Below are 23,213 nucleotides of genomic sequence, written 5' to 3'. Positions count from 1 at the left end.
TCCGTCAGGAGTCACGAATGCAGACAGTTCTTTCGCTCTTTCACTGAGGGGAACCTGCCAGTACCCCTTCAAAAGGTCAAACTTACTGACGTATTTGGCATTCCCTACGCGATCAATACAATCATCGATGCGGGGCAAAGGGTACGAGTCTGACTTTGTTTTCGAATTGAGCAACCTGTAATCCGTACAGAAACGCAAAGAACCATCCTGCTTTGGAACCAACACACAGGGAGAACTCCATCCACTCTTACTGGGCTCAATAAGGTCATGTTCAAGCATGTATTGAACTTCCTTCCTCAGAACATCCATTTTCAATGGATTCACACGATATGGGTGTTGCTTGACAGGGGAGGAGTCCCCCACATCAACATCATGCACCACCACACTAGTACGACCTGGTACATCACTGAAAAGGTGTTCATACTCATGGACTACATCCATCACCTGAGCTCTCTCTACTCCTGGAAGATGAGATAATGTGTCAGATAGATTTGCTAACACCTCAGAATTCTTCAACATCAACTGCGGAATTTCCACATCATCACTCTCACTGTCTTCACCATCCACTTCACAACCGATTCCAACCGTAGCAACAGGCTTTTCATTAGCCTCTTCTACATTTTCAACATACTCCTTTAGCATGTTGACATGACAGAGTCTTCTCCTCTTCCTCCTATCAGGTGTCAGGATGATGTAATTGACATCACTCACTCTTTTCTCAACCACATACGGCCCTGCATATCTAGCCTTCAAGGCATCTCCTTGAAGAGGGAGCAACACAAGAACCTTAGAACCAGGCTCAAAATGCCTTTCTTTCACCTTCCGATCAAACAGTCTCTTCATGTTAGACTGAGCTGCCTTCAGATGACCTGCAGCTAATTCACGAGTACAAGAAAGTCTATCCTTGAACTGACACACATAGTCCAATAGGTTGGACTCTGGCTCAACCAAGATCTTTTCTTGCAAGATCTTCAAGGGACCATGAACTGAGTGCCCAAAGACCAGCTCGAAAGGACTGAATCCAAGAGATTCCTGGACCGATTCTCGAACTGCAAACAAGAGGAGAGGAATACCCTCATCCCACTCTTTCTCATGCTCACTGCAGTACACACGCATCATATTCTTCAAGGTTTGGTGAAAGCGTTCAAGAGCTCCCTGGCTCTGTGGATGGTAAGCACTTGAGTTCCTACATTCTACACCTAACTCACTCATCACCTGTTGGAAGATTTTGGATGTGAAATTAGACCCTTGGTCTGACTGAACACACTTTGGAAGTCCTACCATTGTGAAGAACTTCACAAGAGCTTTACTGACATTCTTGGCAGTAATTGTCCGTAATGGAATTGCCTCGGGGAAGCGGGTAGATGCACACATCATCGTCAGCAAATACTGATTACCCGACTTTGTCCTTGGAAGAGGACCGACACAATCCACAATGACCCGACTAAACGGTTCTTCGAAGGCCGGAATTGGCCTTAAAGGGGCAGGGGGAATCTTCTGGTTTGGCTTGCCAACTACCTGACACACATGGCAAGACCGACAAAACTCTGCGACGTCATGTCGCAAACCTGGCCAGAAGAAATATCGAAGCACCTTCTCTTGGGTTTTGTTGATCCCCAAATGACCTGCCAATGGTGCTTCATGGGCAAGAGATATGATCTCCTTCCGGTACATCTTTGGTACCACTATTTGATGAATATCTCGAAAATCCTCATCACTTGTGGCATCAGGAGGGCGCCACCTCCTCATCAAGATACCATCCCTCTTGTAAAACTTCACAGTTTCATTCACTTCCTCATCCTCAGGTACAAGTGACTGTGCAAGACGCACTATTTCAGGGTCTTTGCCCTGCAATTCAACCAGACTCTGACGAAAAATCTCTGACATTTGACCATGGTCCATATGTGCATCATCACTGCTGTTAGACTCTTCAAGTCTAGAGAAGAAAATATCAGCCAAGATATCCTCTTGCTCCTCTTTCTCCAGTTCACGAGCCATTGACCTGGTAACAGCACATGAGGGAAACACATCAGGCATATCCTGAACCAATTTCTCTGTGGCTTCATCAACCACGGGTGTCTTACTTGGGAGAAAGTGAGGCAAAACCTTCTCTCCAGCGATATCATTGCCGAGCAATAAGGTGACACCTTCGACTGGCAATGTAGGCAAAATACCTACTACAACTGAGCCACTGACAAGATCGCTCTTCAATTCGATATTATGAAGAGGCACTCGGACACTCCCACCTTCAACTCCCCTCACAAACACTTCCGAATTCACAGAAGATTCAACCGAAAATGGCAATGTCTTTGCACACAGGAGACTCTGTGATGCTCCTGTATCCCTCAAAATGTGAACCTGAACCTGCTCACTATCAGGCGTCAAACTAACATACCCTGAAGATATGAAAGGTCTGTAATTCTCTGCCACCCGTTCAAATGATGGCAGATGTTCTGTGCGAGTGATAGCAAAAGCATCTGGCAATGCTTTGGGGTTGCTAATCCCCTCTTTTTCTCGCTTCTTCTTCAACTTCCAGCAAGCTGACATCACATGTCCATCCTTCTTGCAATAGAAGCAAGCCTTGTTCGGCTTTTGATCAAGATCGGGCTTGGGAATGCTTGGAGCAACAGCTCCTTTTCTTGGCACACCCTGGCCTCCTTTCTTGCTTGAAGAAAGTTTGAAAGTACCCTTGTGGGTAAGCACATACTCATCAAGGAGGACAGCAGCTCTCCTGGCACCATTCACTTCCCTTTCCTCCAGGTACTGCCGCTGATCTGGCTGAACACACCTCTTCACCTCCTCTAACAACACCAACTCTTTCAGTTTGTGGAAATCATCAACACCAGACGACCTTAACCAGTGTTCAAAATGGGTCTGCTTGTGTTGCACAAAATCAACGAATGTCTGATCATCCCTTCTCCTATAATTCCGAAACAGTTGCCTGTGGGCTTCCGGCACCAACTCGTACGCCCTTAACACGGAACTCTTCAAATTCTCATAGTCAGAACACTCTTGGATAGTGAGAGACGCATAGACCTCTTGGGCCTTCCCTACCAGCGAGCTCTGTATCAATGTCGGCCACACTTCCTTGGGCCATTCTAAACTCACAGCCACTTTTTCAAAGTGCTGGAAAAACTCTTCTACCCGGTCTTCACGAAATTTCGGCACCAACTGAGATTGCCTTAATGCATCAAATTTTGATGACTTTGCTGAACTGCTGGAAGAAGGTTCATTCGATTTTGCATCGATTGACTTGATTTCGAGTTCTATTTTCTTTGCCTCGACTTCCAGCTGCTTCATCCGAAGCTGGATCTCAATTTTCTTCAATTCACTTTCTGCAGGGGTTACCAAAGGTGTAATAATTTCACCATCATCTGTCCCTGCTTCATCCTCTGACAAAGAGGCAGGCCAAATACCAGTATTGGTAAAAAACTCCGAAATTGTGTCCTTGATCTCTGCTTTTCGATCCGATGTTTTGATCGGGATTTCTAAAATTTGAGCAACTTCCACCAGTTCTGCCTTCCTCAGGTTATTAAAACCTTCCTGAGTGGGTTCATCAATAAAGCTCTGCACGACATCAGCCATTGTGGGAATATCAAAATCAAAACTTGCAAGAAGTCACAAATCCTCACAAAACTACAAAGCCTTAACAAAAGAAATGCACTGCATATGAGTACACATGTATGCATGAACCCAGTCACACGCGCAGAACAGGCAAAAATTTTCTACGATAAGCAGAAAACATCAAAATCCCTAAGCCTTCGAATCAGGCATACAATCAGAACACCACGGCATCACATTAGCATGTGATCTAAGGACATAGAATGAGTATACACACTCACTACAAACGACCACATAGCACGATTGTGCAAACTAAGGAAAATATATCAAAGCCTTTAACCGAGGCTAATCTTCCAGAAAATTCGGCGTGACCCGTAGCCAATGTGTACGCAAGCCCCCACACATACACATCCAGCATACGCACACTCACAAACTGCACTAGCCCTACACACGACGCGCTAGACCGACCGTCTGCGACTACAAAACACGTGCGAGCCCAATGCGCAATACCCACGCTATGCACTATATACGCACACAACTGAACGTGAGAATCCTCACCCAAATTGGTCTACAGAAGACCTTCATGCAAAAACGACAAACGTCCAAAACGTGAGAATCCTCACCAAAATCTGCACTAGGCCTTCACACAAAATGTAGTCTGAAAACTACAGACACAGTCAATGACTGCCAAAGCCTACGCAGCATAAATGTTATACACAACGTGCACAACCAAACGTGAGAGTCTTCACCAAAATCTGCACTAGGCCTTCACACAAAATGTAGTCTGAAAACTACAAACACAGTCAATGACTGCCAAAGCCTACGCAGCATAAATGTTATACACAACGTGCACAACCAAACGTGAGAGTCTTCACCAAAATCTGCACTAGGCCTTCACACAAAATGTAGTCTGAAAACTACAAACACAGTCAATGACTGCCAAAGCCTACGCAGCATAAATGTTATACACAATAATGTGCACAACCAAACGTGAAAATCTTCACCAAAACGCATGTGGCCTGTCAAAACCAACATGCAAACAATGCAGGCCCAATACATAAGCCTGTCATCGACGCTATACACTTGTCTACATACTAAAAACAAACGTGTACAGCCAAACGTGAGAGTCCTCACCAAAACGCATGAGGCCTAACAGAACCTACATGCAAGCAGGTACATAGGCCCGATACGACATGAGCCTATACACCATCGACGCTATACACTACGTACTTACAGCACACGTGTACAACCAGACGTGAGAGTCCTCACCACAATCCGCATGGAACATGCGAAAGAAAACGGCTTGTCTGTTCATTTTCCCGGACAAGGTCCCAATTTGTCACGACTCAACCCAATCACCACATCATGACAATCAAATGTTCCGCTCCATTCCTGGCAGATCGCACCCAAACCATCACAACAACGTTGCAAAAAGACCACGATTGGGAAGCCATGTCTTGATCTGAGAGCGATAACTTGCTGCGGACCTCTTTATTGGTATTAGCCTTGTTCAAGGCGCATCACAGTACTGTGCGGTAGCGTAGGTCACGCGAACAACAATATCTGTAATCCATAGCTTCTTATTTTGTTTTTCATTGTAATAAGCGGTTAGTTGGCTTGGATCTATGGGATTGATCTCGAGAAGTTTAATGAATATCTAGGATACCGTCCATAACGATGGCATTTTCGATCCAATCCTACAGACATCAGAAATTGACCAATACTAACACATTTACAAGTTTACTTTTTAATACCGGTACCGTACCGGTACTCCCAGTAGAGTTGTGCAGTAGGGGCCTACGAGACTACTGGGGCCTACCGTTACTTAACTTAGGTTGAATCGCCGGTTATTCTGTCTTTACTCAGTTTTCTATTTTTCTAGATTTGATTCGGTATAGACATTCTTTAAGTCTGTAATATGAAGAATCTAGAATCTACAGGTTAAAAGCCAAATAAGAACCATTTAGCCCTGGAAATAGATCTGAAACTTAAATCTAGATCTGTGATCTATACAGTGAAACCCCGTTATAACGAGGTCTGTGGGACCGGCGATATTACCTCGTTATAACCGGTACCTCGTTATAACCGTACGCATCAAAAACAAAGAAAAACCTAAGCTCGACATCGGAATATACCCATCCTTTATGTTGTTATTACACAATTATGGTTCATTATTATTGAGATAATAAAGGGAAATTATTTGTGAATTAGACGAAAAAGTAGGGGTTGAAATGAGATAATTCTTTATTGTTATTCTTGTTTGTTAATTTTTCCTAACACCAGCGCAAATAGAGTAAAATACAGGCGTTGTTTACCATAACTTGCGAGGTATTTTTACGCTGTTGGTGCCCAGGGGGAATGCGATGATTTCATGAATCATTTCGGCTGTAATCTTGTACAATATATGATCATTGCGCTCGAAGGGATTAAAAATGCGTTCTTTATTTTCTTCCGAAAATCTCTTCGCGTTTTGTACATCCGTTCTTGAAAAATATGCGACAGGATTGAATGTGGAAGGTTACGTTGTGATCCTTTTTACGCAAATCTGTACCTCATAGACCATTCTGAAAGAAAGAAAAATCTTCATTGTGAAATGCAGTGTTAAAATTGTGATAATGAACAAACCCAGATCTATTCAAACTAATAAATACGTTTGTTTCTTTTTCTGATTTAGGTTAACATGCTTATTCAACTATTTTTTACGCTACTGTCACCTGGCGAGATCGCGATAATTTCAGAGTAACATACATGCGTTATTTACCGTTAACTTGAGAGGTATTTTACGCTGTTGGAGCCCAGCGGGAATTCGATAATTTCGTGAATCATTTCGGCTGTAATTTTATACAATGTATGATCGTTGCGTCCGACGGGATTAAAAATGCGTTCTTTATTTTCTTTCGAAAATCTCTTCGCGTTTTGTACATCCTTGAACTGTTAAATGCGTTTGTTTCTTTTTCCGAACACCGATTAAGTAGGTTAATATGCGTTTCAATATTCAACAATAATTTTTACGCTACTGTCACCCGGCGAGATCGCGATGATGTCATTAATTATTTCGGCTTTAATCATACACAATCATATTTAAATTATCATTTGTTAAATAATAATGAACAAATCCAGATCTATTCAAATTAATAAATGCGTTTGTTTCTTTTTCTGAACACCAATTAAGTAGGTTAACATGCGTATATTCAACTATTTTTACGCTACTGTCACCCGACGAGATCGCGATGATTTCATTAATTATTTCGGCTTTAATCATGCACACTCATATTTAAATTATCATTTGTTAAATGATAATGAACAAATCCAGATCTATTCAAATTAATAAATGCGTTCGTTTCTTTTTCTGAACACCGATTAAGGAGGTTAACATGCGTTATTCAACTATTTTTACGCTACTGTCGCCCGACGGGATCGTGATGATTTCATTAATTATTTCGGCTTTGATCATCCACACTCATACTTGCTAAGCAGCAAAAGAACTGGAAGTCGGAACTAAAAATGGAAAGGATATAATAATGAGTTGCACACGCATTCCAATTGTCCAATTTTGGCCACAAGTGTCGCTACATGAAAAGTTTTTGAATGCGTTATCTTTTTTATTTCTCGTTGCGGTGTGGTCTGCCCTAATATCACGCACGCGTATCTCGCGGAAAAGAAAATCGAATGATTATGTTTAATGATTTAGTAGGAACATCGGAAGGCATTCCTGTGTCTTATCGCGTTATTTAGAAGAAAACATGAAAGGAACGGTTCTCTGCAAAACGGAAAAGACATGGATAGCGTGATTTCGGTTTTCAGGGTTTCGTTTGTCGCGTGTTTGAAAGCGGCAATTTAGTCAAGAAATGGAACCTCATTATATCCGATCAAATTGCTTATGTTTTTCTTTATCATGATGCATTGAAATTGTCCTCGTTATAACCGGAATCTCGTTATAACCGAACTCGTTATAACCGAATCGTTCTGCCATAGGTTTACACGCAAAGGAAAACGGGACCGACGCGATCACCTCGTTATAAGCGGTTCCTCGTTATAACCGAACTCGTTATAACGGGGTTTCACTGTATTACTATTAGTATTACTAGACATTGATAGGCTATAGACTTTATAGACTTACCGTTAGTCAAATAGATAGGCAGGTTAGGCTTTTCGTTGTTCTTAGATCTACTATAACATTAGTAACATTAGAACTAGGCCTAGATCCCCAATAGACAGTCTAGCTCTAGATTTAGCCCCTACCTGGATATAGACTATAGAGTCTAGATCTAGAGTCTAGACTAGAAACTAATTTTCATTGATATTGCTAGTCTGTTAATGACGCCCCAAAATAGACGTCTGTATGTTACATAGACCTAGACAATCGAGTAGAAAGAGTTCGAGAGTTCTAGTACGTTTTAGGCCTGCGTAGAGAGTAACGGTTAGAACACTAGGCCTACTACCCTAACGTTAGTACTGTAGTAGGCCTACAGTAGGAGTCGACACAAACGAGACCTAGGGTCTATTCTTTTATTTCTAATAAAGCTGTCAATAAACTTTTAGTCAGGCCTAGCTCCTAGTATTCTTTAGTTTAAATAGAGTTTAGGCCTTCAGCCAAAAGGGTCTAGGCATACTCTTACTTTGGGCATAGAGTAGGAATGATGAGATCAGTAGGCCTATCGTATGCAGATCCCTACGTACCGCTTTACTAGTCTCTAGATGTCTAGTGTATCATTAGGCCTGAATAGACTACGGTCTAGACGGTCTACAATGTAGTACCTGTACTAGTAGTCTTGATGAACAATATAGCTTAACATCTAGTCTGATATTATTCTTAATCCAAATGCAATGCTTCATGAGATCAACAATAACCCAAGCAGCAGCCAGGCTTTTGATGTAGCGGTACTTCTTGTGCCGCTAAATAATACTGAAACATGAACACAGACTGACAACATTTGGGGAAAGCAAGATATTTTACACATACAAATGAATGGATAAAATGAAATTGAATGTAAATCAATGATGATGACTTTATAAAATACAAATATTTCAAAAAATTGTACTCGATCTAAAATATTCATTGTTTTGACTCTGCATCCGCTGAATAGTAAGGGGGTGGATGGTAAAATCCGACAGACAACCCGCAGAAAAAAGACCGAGATACGTAGTTCTGGCTGATAAACCACGTGTTTATCAGCCAGAACTGCGTATCTCTAGGAGATACGCAGTTCTGGCTGATAAGCACGTGGTTGACGACGAAAAAAGATACGTAGTTCTGCCTGATGAAACACGTGCTTATCAGGCAGAACTGCCCCGTTGATGGAAAGGAAACAAGGGCGAAGACGGTCCATTGGATGGCCAGCCACAGAGCCCTGAAGATTCGCAGCAATTAGTTATTGCTGAACATCATCCAACCAATAAGTTCAGACCAAAAAAGACCAGGACATCCCCGGTGCCACAGAGGTCACATAGGCCAATGAAGTGGACATCCCAGATGAAGATGAGTCCAACAGGTCCTGCAGAGCTAAGCTATCCAAGCAGGATCAACGACGAGACTGTCAATTCAGTATATGGCAGAGGTGCTCACAGAATGCCTTTATCTTGTCCACAGCCAACTCTTAACTGACCAGCAGAAAGGCAGGAACTGACCCTCAACATGCACACAATTTGCTTGTATAGCTCACTCCACGCCCTCAGAACTGACCAGCTACACAGATGTTGGCAGTATCGACTCAATTTGTTCGAATTGGTGCCATGCCCCTCTTGGGGGCTAGGGAGAGGGGCCCAAACCCCCAAACTTAATCTTTAAAACTTTTGTCTGGAACCAGAAGTGATAGAGCTAAGTTAAAACTATGAGTATTAAGTACATTTATGGCTGTAGTTTCCAGTTTGTTCGTGGTGCAGGGATGCCCCCCTTGGGGTGGGGGGGGGGGGGAGGGTCCAAATTAGGGCCTAAATTCTACATTTTCATCTTCTTCTTAAAAAGGCATAGTCAAATGTTCACCAAAGTTGGCTGGTATTATTGCTTTGGTGGTAGAATGTATCTTTTCACAAATGGGCACCATTTTTCACCTTAGGTCCCCTAAAGCCAAAGCGTTGGAAGCAAAGCCCTCAAATTTAAGAAATCTTTATGAATTTTCTGTCGAGAACCAGAAGAGATAAGGTAAGTTTAACAGTGCTATGAGTATTACAGTAGATTGGTGACAGGGGTGGGGGTGGGGAAGGGTTCAAGTTAGGGCTTAATATTCACATTTTCATCTTCTTGAAAAGGCATGGTAGATTTTCACCAAACCTGACAGGTGTTATTGCTAGAGTGTAGTAGATATTTTGTAACAATGGAGACATTTGTTCACTTGCAGTTTGTGTTAAAAGTAAGTAGATTCCTGACTTTAGTTTTAAGTCTGTTCATGGCAATTCAAGGAGTAGGCTGGGGGAGGGGACCAACACATTTCCTTTTTCTTCTTTTCGAAAACACGTGGTCAAATTTTTCACCAAACTTGGCAGGCATTACCACTAAGGTAACAATATAATAACAAGGACCCCAGAATCCCCCATTTTAATGTTTTACAAAAAGAAAATAAAACAAACACACAAACAAAAGGTTTGAAACCAGAAATACTCTGAATAAATACATTGTGAATGTACTTTCAGATGTTTATTTATGGTAGATCCAGAAGTTGGGCAGGAATTGAATCAGGAGCCTGTTTTTACATTTTAATCTTCTTCTTTTTTATACCCCCGCCAAACGAAGTTTGAAGGGGGTATATAGGAATCAGCGGGCGGTCGGGCGGTCGGTCCGTTGCAAATCTTGCGTCGCGAACTACTTCCTCAGTTTTCAACCGATTCCCATAAAACTTGGCACAGATGTGTGCCTTGGGTTGTAGATGTGCAAGACGTATTTTTTGACAGTACCCAAAAGTACGTTGCCATGGTAACGGCATATTATGGGCAAAAATGGGTACAAATCTTGCGTCGCGAACTCCTCCAACAGTTTTTAATCAATTTTTATGAAATTAGGTACAGATGTTCATCTGAATATGTTAATGTGCAAGACACATATTTCCGCAGTGGCAAAAAGTGCGTTGCCATGGTAACGGCATGTTATTGGTAAAATATAGGGCAAAATGCTTCATGGCAAAACTGCTTCATCAGTGCTCTTCCAATTCTCATGGAATTCATATTGAATGTTTGTCTTAGGATATAGGTCAGCATGACACATTTCTTGACAGTGACAAAAAGTATGTTGCCATGGTAACAGCTCACTTATTATGAGCCAAAATGATGGAAAATATTGTGTTGCAAACTACTTCCTCAGTTTTTGCTCAATTTCCATGAAACTTGGTACAGATGTGTGCCTTTGGTTGTAGATGTGCAAGACGCATTTTTTGACAGTACCCGAAAGTACGTTGCCATGGTAACGGCATATTAATGGCAGAAGATCAAGGAAAGATCTTGCGGATTTAACTACTTCCTCAGTTTTTTGACCAAAGCTTATGAAATGTGGCACACACCTTGATCTTGGTGGGAAGATGTGGAAGACATATTTTTCGGACGTGTCGGAAGCTGCGTTGCTATGGTAACGGCATATAAATGGCAGAAGATCAAGGAAAGATCTTGCGGATTGAACTACTTCCTCTGTATTCGACTGAAGCTCATGAAATGTGGCACACACATTGGTCTTGGTGGGAAGATGTGCAAGACATATTTTTTGGACGTGTCAGAAGCTGCGTTGCCATGGTAACGGCATATTAATGGCGGAAGATCAAGGAAAGATCTTGTGGATTGAACTACTTCCTCAGTTTTTGACAAAAGCTTATGAAATGTGGCACACACAATAGTCTTGGTGGGAAGATGTGCAAGACATATTTTTCGGACGTGTCGGAAGCTGCGTTGCCATGGTAACGGCATTTAAATGGCAGAAGATCAAGGAAAGATCATTCCTTGGGTAAGACTGTCGTCACGGGGCGGGGGTATTAATCACCTTCAGTGATATTTTTAAACTGCATAGTCAGTGTAATTGGAAGATATTTTTACCAGTGTAGCAGTAAATATGCAAATGGACACCATGCCTCCATGGAAGCACCCTAAACTGCCCCCAAGATTGCAGTAGTCTGGAAGAATGTATAGAAGGTGAACTTCCGGTAATCAGGTAAACAGGAGACTTGCGGGACTCTTGTTTCATTTCCACTCAAAAATAACACACACATACACACACAATCACACACGCATTCAAACCACCTTATTACAGATGCATCTAATACAAGTAACCTGTGATACCAAGCAGAGCAGCAGTAGGATATTGATTTTTATGACTGTGTATATCATGCCCAATTTTTGTATTAGAACTCCTAAAAGTAGAAATTTGAAGTTATGTATTGGTCAAATATGACTATGATCATTCCTACATTCTTTCAGAACGTACTCAGTATTTGCATAAATTTGACAGTGTTTCTATGACTGCTTTCCTTTGACATGAGGTCTTGACACCACTCTTTCTTTTTGCAGAATCGTCTGGAAATTAATTTGAAGGCTCTTGAAAACAAGACACAGTACCTGTCAGTAAGTAATCCATGGCAGAACTCTCTTAGAAATAAACATTGGTAGATGAAAATCATGTTGATGTGATGATTTTGCAAGAAAGTATTTTCATGCCTCCACCTCATATGGTGGCAGAGGCATTTTGATTTCAGGTTGTCATTCCATTAGTCTGCCTGTCTGTCCATAAAATCCCATTATTGCAATTCCATATTGAAGAAAGTATAAAACGTCAGCATCAGTGATCTTCACTTAGATCTAATTAATGAAGGGCCATGGTGAAATATAGTGACATAACTATGTGCAATGATAAGTGACATACACAAGCTATGACCTAATTACAAGAGATGCAGAAGCATCCAATTTGATTGCATGCTGCAGTCAAAAAGTTTGTCAGGCTGTATTAAAAATGTGAATTCATTGGTTCAATATTGCTCCATTGGAATGTGAGCAAAGTTTTTATTCAAATTCCTTTCACATGACTGAGGAAAATATAAAGCTGTATAATAGTTTGTGACTTCAAAACAGTGGTGGGACTTCAAGGAACATTGGAGCAAATGTGTCATGTATTTAGGTTAAAGAAAAAAGAGAACTGGGCTGTACCTTCTTCTTTTTGAGGGTTCATTATCATGCTCGTCCCCTGAAGCTACTATCTGCCCACTGATCCTTGTAGTTAAGGATCCATCCTTGATGATAAAGAATCTGTCCTCTTGTGTTGTGAATGAACCATAATTTCCCACTTATAATAATTTTTATGTTATCTCTGCTGTCAGCTCACCATTGGCTGCAACCTTAAACGAAACATACCCAAGATATTCAATTAAGGACTATTGGTCAGGAGAGGAAAATATACAATTTTTTGCAACATTGAATACTTTCTTTTTGTGCTGTTTTGTTGCATGTTAATTCTGATTTTGTTTTTTATTTAATTTGTTAGTCTTGTTTTCACAGGGTGGCTCCATCAATGAGTTGAACACTGTTGTTCATGGAGGACCCACACAGTATGGACAATACATACACGTATTCATGAATATCAAAACAGTGTAATATCAGTAGACATGTTTGGTAGACATTTCCTGCAAGAGCTTTTTCAATGATTCACACTCCCGTAAATATCCAAATACTAAATCAAATATGAACAAAATTACAAAATCAATGCATTGCCACAGAAAAAGTCCAACTACCCTCTTAGAGGCCAACTAATGACAGATTGTGAATGAGATTCTTTGTTTCCTAATGCTACATTTACATTTTGTTTCCAGTGGCAATGACAATCATGTTTCAGGACACTGTGGACCCAAACAGGATGGGCATGAGACAGTGTGTGAAGATGGACTGGGTGAAAGTGCCAGGCCGTGATTGCCCCCCCCCCCCCCCCCCCCATCAGAACGTCAAGGCCATGAAAGAAAGTACTGGCATCGGTGGTAGACCTTAGATCAAACTGTAGTACACATTTTACCTCCTGGGATTCAAGAGCCCTTTTCCCCTCACAGCCTGTCATGGATATTATAACAGACTGTGAGAAATCTTAGCAAGACCTAACAAAACTTGAATAAAGAGAAAAAATTGGCCAAAATCCCCCAGATAGGCAAACAGGGCTGCCATGGCCACCAGGAACATGATGTAAACGTAGCATTGCAGGCCTTTGAGTGTTTTGCCATTCCATGGAAATGTCATATATGCATGTACAACGATGAGGGCATGATTAATGATCTAACTACAAGAGAGGTAAAACACATGCTTGTTTTTCTGTGGGTAATGCAACAAATTTTTTTATTTTTTACTTTTACCTTTGTCCAGGGTGTGATAAATCAAACGTTGCTCCTTGTTAGTGAAGCAGACAAGTTTGTGCGCGAAGAGGGTCCGACAATACTCCAAAAGGTAAGGTTTTCTCATATTCCTGGACTAACGATTTCTTAAACTTAAGTGTTCGGAGCAGATGCAGATTTAAAATCCCATTCAGTTTGAGGAGGGATGAATGAGTTACTTTTCCACACCAAATATAATTTTGCAACTTTCCCAAACCATGATAGGTGTAAAATTGTCTTTATATGACTTGTGTCAGTCAAGTTAATTGCAAGTTTTGGTACTTTGAATGAATCTGAAACAGTGCAAAATAGAAGATTTAAAGGATGAATGTTCATCCTCACTAAATTGACACCACCTTTTAATGTGTATATGTGACCCATCACATCGAAAGCAGCCACAAGTTGCTAGCACCATACATGTAACTGAGAAAAATCAGATATTGATTGAGGTTCTGTAGAAATTTGACATTTTGATTTTTGGCTGATTGGAAACTATAGGGTTTTGTCTACCATTAGCTGAAGTTTCAAGGTGTTACATTTTGAAATGATTCCATATTAACAATTTTTTTTCAGCTTATCCATTTTGTCGCACAGCTGGAGTGAGGGCTTCACACTGCAAGTTCATAAAAAAATTAAGGTCAAATTTAGTATGTATGATCTAAAGGTGTAGATATGCAAGACACCGTGATCGTGTTTAATAGTATCAGAAAAAATGTTGCCGTGGTAACCGTGCATTTTTGTATCAAACTGAAGCATTTAAGCTATTAAGGTTGAATTTGGTGTGTATAAAGATCTACAGGTGTATTTGTGCAAAATGTCATTTGTGTTTGTACCCAACAAACCCTGGTTCAATTCTTTTTCATAGGAGCTGCTGGAGCGGGGTATTAATCACCTTCAGTGATAGTTCTAGTTTTTCTGAACATATGCGTAAAGACATCTTGCAGAAAGTGATACTTGAATATGCCACCATTATAGCTAAACAAATTATTTTTGATATTTCGATTTTTAAGAATTAGATTGTTGGTATGATACAAATATCTGCCATGGTTAATATTTCTTTTACCATTTTTGTGATATAAATATGGAAAAGTACATCAAGGAGATTTCTGATAGCATTTACACACACAAGAATTCCATGATAAAGGTACAGATTAATCAAGGTAGAATAAACATTGGTCAGAATTTGACAAGAAAAAGCATGTTTGAACTAACTGAGGTACCAGTGCTTCTAGAAAGAGTATAACTTAGATGATTACCATAGGATTTCCAAGAAAAGTCACTATAGATAAGAAGTAGATAAAAAATTTTGTACGATCGAATTGGTTTCTTTGATATCATTGATAAGGAAGTGTTTTAGACTTTTGCTGAAAACCATGCATTCAATTTGGACTATGTTGAGTAATAATTTATTTGGATGCATCCAAGACTGCACAAATTTCAGTTTTTTTAGTCATTGTGTCAATGAGATTTTTAGGGTCGTGAAATGTAGAGAACTGATTAGAGTCCTCAATAAGACATACTATAGAATCTGCAAATGTGCAAGTCATTGATGTATGAAATAAGGTGACAAGTCACACGACGTACATTGTATGCTTCACCAATATATGCTCCAATAACAATTGCTCTGAAAATGCTCCGCCAGCAATCGCTCCACCAACATTTGTTCTTCTGACTTTTGCTCCACCAACATTTGCTCCGCTGACATTTGCTTTGCCAAAATTTGCTCCTCCGACATTGGCTCCGCCAACAATTGCTCCACCAATATTTGCTCCAAAGATACATTTGCTCCACCGACAACTGTTCCAAAGAAATGACATTTAACTGCACCGACAATTGCTCTACCGACATTTTCTTCGAAGATATGACATTTGCTCCACCACCAGTTGCTCAACCAACTCTGCAATTTATGCTCACATTTTTTATTTCCTCCAAGGAAAACCTGCCCAACATCCCATTTTTATGCCTCTGCCACGAAGTGGTGCCGGAGGCATTATGTTTTCGGGTTGTCTGTCCTTCCGTCCGTCCGTAATGAATTTTGTGGACAGTGTAACTAAAAAACTATTTGAGGTATCCTAATGAAACTTGGAATGTATGTGTATTAGGGGGTGAAGTTGTGCCTATCAACTTTTGGGTGTACATGCTCAAGGTCAAAGGTCAAAAGGTCAAGGTCAAATGCTCAAAATTTCACTATTTCCCCCTTATCTATGCAATGCCTGAAGATATTTTCTTGAAACTTAGTGTATACATATATTACCCAATTGAAATTCTCTGGTGAAAATTTGGGGTCATGAGGTCAAAAGGTCAAGTAAAAATGTTGAAATTTCACTTTTATCTCAATATCTTGGAAATGGTTCAAGGTATCTTCATGGAACTTAGTATGTATGCATGTACTGACTGGCAGTTATCTAGGGAATTTGGGGTTCATGGGGTCAAAGGTCAGGTAAGGTCAAGGGTAACACTTCAAAATTTTACTCTATCCCTCATATTTATGCAATGCCTGCAGGATTATTTTCTTTTTAAACTTGGTGTATGCATGTTTAACCCAATAGAGATTCTCTGGGAAGTTGGGGGGGGGGGGGGGGTTTGCCTCAAAGGTCAAAAGGTCAAAGATCAAGTGAAAGTGCCGAACTTTACTTCTTCCTCCATATCTCGGAAGTGGCTCAAGTTATCTTGAAACTTAGTACATATTTATGCATGTTCTGCCTGACAATGATTCTCTTATGAATTTTAGGGTCAAAGGCCAGATGAAAATAGTAACAATTTACTATTCAATACAGAAATTGCACTTTTTCTCCTTCCCTTGAAAATTACTCAATGCACAAACTTATGAAGGGGTCAATGTCAAGTAAAAGTCCTAAAATCCCCAAATACATGCTCTCTCATTCATCCAATCAAACCTAGGTCAAGGAAGGTGAACATTCAACACATTTGTGACAAACGTGTCAATTTAATATTTTGCCAATTTTGTGCAAATGTAATCACACATTGTCCACATGAACTATAGACCTATTAGGAGAATCATGCATTATGGCGGAGGCATACCAGTTGCCATAGCGACATTTCTACTTTTTTTCTTGGTATTACTGTACAGTGCGATGAGCGAAACGTGTGCTGTATTGAGGCCCAGGTGACTTTATTTGCCAGAACGCCATGTGCTTCCAGCTTGTTGCGATGCGTCAGGTTGAATGCGTGCTTTGCGTGAATGTTTCACCCAACCAGATTGACAGGTGCATGCCGTTCAAAAACCAGTACCCAGGAATTGTTGATTGCAAAATCAACTGAAATACTATTTTGATTAGCTAGAGTTGAGTTAATTCAAATTTTTAGCTTACTTCTTCTTCTAGTAGTCCTGTGTCCTTCATACTTGAAGATTATTACAGGCATGATTCATGCTGTGCGTGCTGTGCTTGTGTGAAAGTCCTGTTGTATAAAATATCTCAAGGTGCAAGTAAAAATGATTAGCAGTCTACACTGCATTCTTGCCATCAGCTTAAGCTGGAAGGCTTCCACTGATGGGGCTGATATGATGTCAGGGGGCAGTGAGTTCGCACAGTGCGTGGACTGGTGTGATGTAGGATGCAATGCTGAATTCTACTAGGTTCTGTATTTTGAAGAAGAGGACAAGATGCAGGACTTCTCTCCTTTGCTGTAGGGAGTGCCACTGGAGTTCATGAATCATGTCTGTCACAGATGAGGTGTTATGATACCTGTTGAGGACAAATCTCGCAGCTCTCCTTTGGATCATTTCGATTTTCCGGATCTTCCTCTCTGTATGTGGGTCCCACAGAGGAGCTCCATATTCCAGTTGTAGTCTCACCAGAGATTGATAGGCCATGGTCTTGAGTGGAGTGGAGGAGATCCTCAGGTTTCTTCGAGGGAATGCAAGGGTATTGTTTGCTTTGTTGCAGATGTTGTCAACATGCCTGTTCCAACGGAGGTCTGAAGAAATTGTGACTCCTAGGTATTTCACTTCTGGGAGAGCCTCGAGAGGTTTGCCATAGAGGATGTACTGGAAGACCTCTAGATGTCTTTTATGGGTGACCCGAAGGACTTTGCACTTATCAGGATTGAACTCCATCAGCCATTTCTTGCTCCAGTCAGCTAGAGCATCAAGGTCAGCCTGAAGTTTTCTGGAGTCGATGGCAGTTTTGACAGTCTATGTAGATAAAGGTTTCATCAGGGAAGAGTCGCACACTGGAATTGAGGGATTCAGGCAGGTCATTGATGAAAAATAGGAAGAGGCAAGGCCCGATAACTGAACCTTGAGGCACTCCTGATTTCACGGAACCTGCATATGAGGTTTGGCCTTCTAGCACAACTCGTTGAGTACGGTTGTGAAGTAAGTTTTCGATCTATCTGCCTGTATATCTTTTGATACCATAGAAATGAAGCTTCTAGGTCAGTCGTTGGTGGCCAACCTTATCAAAGGCTTCACTTAAGTCCAGTACGATGACATCTGTTTGGTTGCCCTCTTGCATTTTGTTCTGAAAATCTCCCAGAAATCCAGTGAGTTGTGTTTCACAAGACATTCTTGTTCTAAAGCCATACTGTAGCGGGTAGAGGATGTTATTGATTATAGCATGGTGCATAACGCTGCTGTTAATAATGTGTTCCAGTATCTTGCAGCATACGCAGGTGAGGAAAATCAGTTTGTAGTTCGATGGGTCAGATGCACTGCCCTTCTTGAAGACAGGGACAATGTTTGCCTGACGCCACATTTCTGGAATGAGCCCAGTCTTGTAGGACTTCTCATAGATGCAGGCCAGTATCGGGGCAATAACTGGAGCCAGCTTTTGAAGTATTCTTGGGGTTATCCCATCAGGTCCTGGTGCCTTGTGGACCTTCAGCTTGTCAAGAAGTTTTTTGGACGCCTGGTGTAGCGATCACAACATCTGGCATATCTGGATATAGTGAGGCTTTTGGAAGAAGGTCATCGGGTGGTGAGGTCTCTTTGAGTAAACACAGATTCAAATGACCTCATCGTATTTTAATTTTGACATCTTATTCAGTTTCTCTCATAATCTTCTTCTTCTTCTTCTTGGTTGTCTTTCGAAGTCTGAGGAAGACTAGGTGTTGCGCCCTCATTGATGTGTCCGCATGTGACTGCGTTGGGATCTTCCCGCCACTTGCTTTTATTATAGAACTTGAGTTTCGAGGGGTTATCTGCACCCGTTGAAGTCCAACGGTTGTCTTGTTGTCCCTCACCCACCCCCCACACACACATATATACACAAACACACAGATTTCCACCCCTGCAGGACAAAAAACAAAAACAAACATTCGGGGAAAAATTACTAAAAATGCCCATGAGATTCCCCGAAAGTTCTGTCCACAGATTCTTGTTGTCGAAACAGGGAGATAACCTTGACACTATGATTTTGATATTAATTACCCCCTGCTCTTGCCTCCATGCAGGCACCCGTGGGAATCCACGGCTGGTCTCAGGGCCCTGTATTTTTTTTAATTCATATTTCTTTTCCCATGTTATGACAGAAAAATAGAATATTGTCATCTTCATTTGCTCCCTCCTTTTTGTTTTTATCACCAAAACTTGGTTTTGATATATCATAGAACCATCCATTTATCTGCTTCAGACTGTACATCACTATTGTTATTACAGTCAACCTCGCATACCTTGAATTAGTCGGGACTGAAGAAAATGGTTTGACGTACGCGAACTTCGAGGTCCGCATACGTCAAATTTTCTGTGACTTATCCGATGTTTATCGCTGTTCAACATGATATCTGTTATAGTGCCTACCGATTGTTTGCATGCTTGTCAATTGGAATTGAATCGACTTTAATGTGAATGAATTGAATGAAAATCGAAGTTCTTCTTTCAGCACTGTTTTCTGGTGGACAATTATATCACCTATCACCATAAAAACAAAAAGAAAATACTGGTACGTAATCGAGTGCAAGACGGGGTTGCAGAACATGCGTGCTGAATGTACATTGCGTGTGGATGACCGTGGTGTGTCTACAGAATACTGTGTATGCATTTGCATAATACTCGTACACGTCATGTGGAGAAACCTGTCGAAACACAAACTAAATTTACCAAGTACACAGTTACTCAAGAATCACAAGAATCACATTCTTAGCTTTGCAAATATTAATATTTCTCACAACTATGGGTGTACATGTAGCTCACCAAGAACATCTCGAGCTACAGGGAGCGACGGCAATGTCGCACCGCTAGGCACCGGTCTTCCATGTGTCTACCAGCAGCACTCACAGTCAGCTGATTGATACCGTTAATCATTTCCAAATGTAAAAGCAACAATCTATTATTTATTTTAGCATCGTATGTAGTAGAATATTACCGTTATTCATTTCCAAATTTAAAAGCAAACATCCGACATTTATTTTACTATCATACGGAGCCGAATGTTACTGCTGTCCACTTCCAAAAGTGAAATGAATCATCTGACAATTATTTTAGCATCGTACAGAGCCGAATGTTACTGTTTTTCATTTTTTAACGTCAAGGCAGACATCAGACATTTATTTTACCATCTAACGCAGCTGAGTGTTACTGTTATTCATTTTGAAATGTAATAGCAAATATCTGAGATTTATTTTAGCATCATATGGAGCAGAATATTACTGCTATTCACTTCCAAACGTAAAAGCAATCATCTGACATTTATTTTAGCATCTTCCGCAGCCGAATGTTACAAGCAAATCCGACACTTATTTATTCATAGTATGGAGTTGAATAGCATTGTTATCCATTTTCGAACGTCAAAGGGATCACCCGACATTTACTTTAGCATCTTCCGGAGCTGAATGTTATTGCTATTTACCGTTATTCATTTCCAAAAGTATAAGCAAACATCCGACATTTATTTTAGTATCATACGGAGTCGAATATCACTGTTATTCATTTCCAAAATTAAAAGCAAACATCTGACATTTATTTCAGCATCTTACGGAGCCAGTTGTTACCACTGTTCATCTCCAAAAGAAAAGACAAACAGCCAACTTTTTTGCTGGCCCGACGTGCGTTTTTGGTGGCCCCAAGCCACCGTTAGTGTCAAGCCCTGAATAAGTGCAGCACACGAAGGATGGGCTACTTGGTTGCCAAAAAACAGTAGTGAGTAATATTGCAAGATCAGATTTGGGCTACGGCTTCTGAGTACAGTGCTGTTACTGTAATCATAAACATTTACCGAAGAGGATTGTTCACATAAAAAAGAGAAACAATCTTAGGGGGCCTATACGATTGTGCTAGAAAAGAAAAAAAAAATAAATTAACGAAAACTCAAATAAGATTCAAGTCAAAACAGGGGAAAAGTAAATGATTTTTTTTTTTTTTGTCTGAATATCATACAGCGTATCATTCCGTAACGTCTAAATTTATCAGAATAAACTGTTGTTAAATCATATCTATACTATTCTTTATTATGCTAGGCCTATACTTCCAGATCATATACCACACTATTTTCATAATCGCATTACTTAAAAAAAAAAGTATTCAGTGCTTGCGTTCTCGGGGGAGAATTAATGAAACAAACTTCGTGAAAGGAAAAAAGTTTAAAAAGCACTACGCAGGAGATTGATGTTTGGACAGTGGACCGTGATTAATGCCAAAGATATAACTGTCAACACCTAAGCAGGTGTGCCACGACGGTTAAGAAATCTACACGCATGGCATGACTATCACGATCGCAAATCAGAACACAGTGGTTAAAGGTAAGAAGATGATGGGGCAGAGCGTAGTGCTATCGTAAGCACTCCATTGGCATGGGTGCTATGTGCATATCGTGTACGTGTGTAGGTAGGTGTTGGGGATTTTTCTTGTCAGCTGTGTACCGGGTATTTGGGTGCACGATCGTTCTGGTCTCAGAATATTTACAATCGAGTGTGAAAAGATTTGTGACATGTCTTCGCTGTCCGCACGCGCTTAATCGGAAATGCTGAGTGATGTTTGCAATTTCGATTCAAGCAACATGCTGGGAAAAACAATAAGTTGATTAAGATCGGGACATTAGATTTCCCTTCGAGGTAACAGAACTTCGAGTTAGTTTTTTCGAGCTACGCAAGTTTGAATACACAGAAACTCCATAGGAACAATTGGGACTTTCATTTTACCCCCGAGGTAAGTGATATTCGGCTAATCCGACATCGAGGTAAGCGAGGTTGACTGTATTATTATTATTACTACAGTAAACCTCGCTTTAGTCGACAACTCGCTTAAGTCGACACAATAAAAAAGTCCCGATTTTTGCCTTTGTTATTCCTTGAAAATTTCTCCGTCTTAGTCGACATTTATAAGTCGACAACTCGCGTAAGTCGACCTGATTTTTGAGTGCCAACTGAGCTGAAATACGTGTATTTCCCTCGTCTAAGTTGACATAATTTTTTCGCTCAAAATCTTGTCGCCATTCTCTGAAAAAGAAATGTTTTCTCGCTCCAATTCGCAGCATTTCTACTCGGTAATTCGCTACTGATGGCGCGGTAACGTTCGCGCCATGCGTCCATTGTCTTGTACGTCAGAATAGAAAGGGCATACACTCATTTAGGTATACACTGATGTATTAGTACCCAAAGCAGTTCACTTTCCCCCTTTTCTCTTTCTCATTATTCTCAAAATGCACAAATTTTGTATACTTATAAGGTCCTAGTAGAGAATCATTATCAGAACTAACTATGCACAGCCCAGTCGCTGTAGGGTAACAGCGAACTAACAGCGTCTGGTCGGGCTATATCAGAACATGAAATAGGTGTTTCCGTTTATCAGAATATGCTAATGTTAATTATTCCGAAGTGGTATTAGAAACCTGGGTCCGTTTTTAGAAAATTGATTAAAATGCAACTACATGTAATTAAATGCAACTAAAAATCAAATGCAGGTGTATCAAATCACGAGCAACTTTGGACATAAACGCTAAGTGCGTTGCTGAAAAGGCTTGCTTTTGATAGTCATATGAAACTAGAAAATAGTTGTATGAACCTGAAAATCAATTGCGTTTAAACACAACTCTAAAAATCACAATGAAGTCCATCAAATCACAAACAACGCTGTATTCAAACGCAAGAGCGTTGCAGAGAAGACTTGCAGTTTTTGTACGAAACTATAAGAAACTACATTTAAACGCACTAAACATCTACAGAACTGCGTTATTGTTGAAAAGACTTGCATCATTTTTTTATTTCATACGCAAGATAAAAAATTTAACGCAACCCCGAAAATCAACTGCAAGTTCCTCAAATCACACGGAACGCTGAAAAGACTTGCGTTTGATAATCATACGAAACTAGAAAATTGTAGGGAACTTTTTTTAAAACTCCATTGCGTTTACTCCATTGCGTTTAAACGCAACA

The 23,213-nt window shown here is 40.5% G+C and overlaps 1 protein-coding gene across 1 annotated transcript in view; it reads left to right on the top strand.

The window, feature by feature from the left end:
- The window catches only part of LOC140241585 (prominin-1-A-like), a 289,128-nt gene that overhangs the window by 179,037 nt on the left and 86,878 nt on the right, over window positions 1–23,213 (top strand). The window contains exons 19-20 of the mRNA XM_072321318.1: window positions 12,046–12,099; window positions 13,876–13,956. Of these exons, the coding sequence (XP_072177419.1) occupies window positions 12,046–12,099; window positions 13,876–13,956 (135 nt within the window). The remainder of the gene's footprint in view (window positions 1–12,045; window positions 12,100–13,875; window positions 13,957–23,213) is intronic.

Source organism: Diadema setosum, chromosome 18, assembly GCF_964275005.1.
Source record: "Diadema setosum chromosome 18, eeDiaSeto1, whole genome shotgun sequence".
NCBI lineage: Eukaryota > Metazoa > Echinodermata > Echinoidea > Diadematoida > Diadematidae > Diadema > Diadema setosum.
Note: the sequence above shows the minus strand (reverse complement) of the source record. Positions and strands in the feature narration are given on the sequence as shown.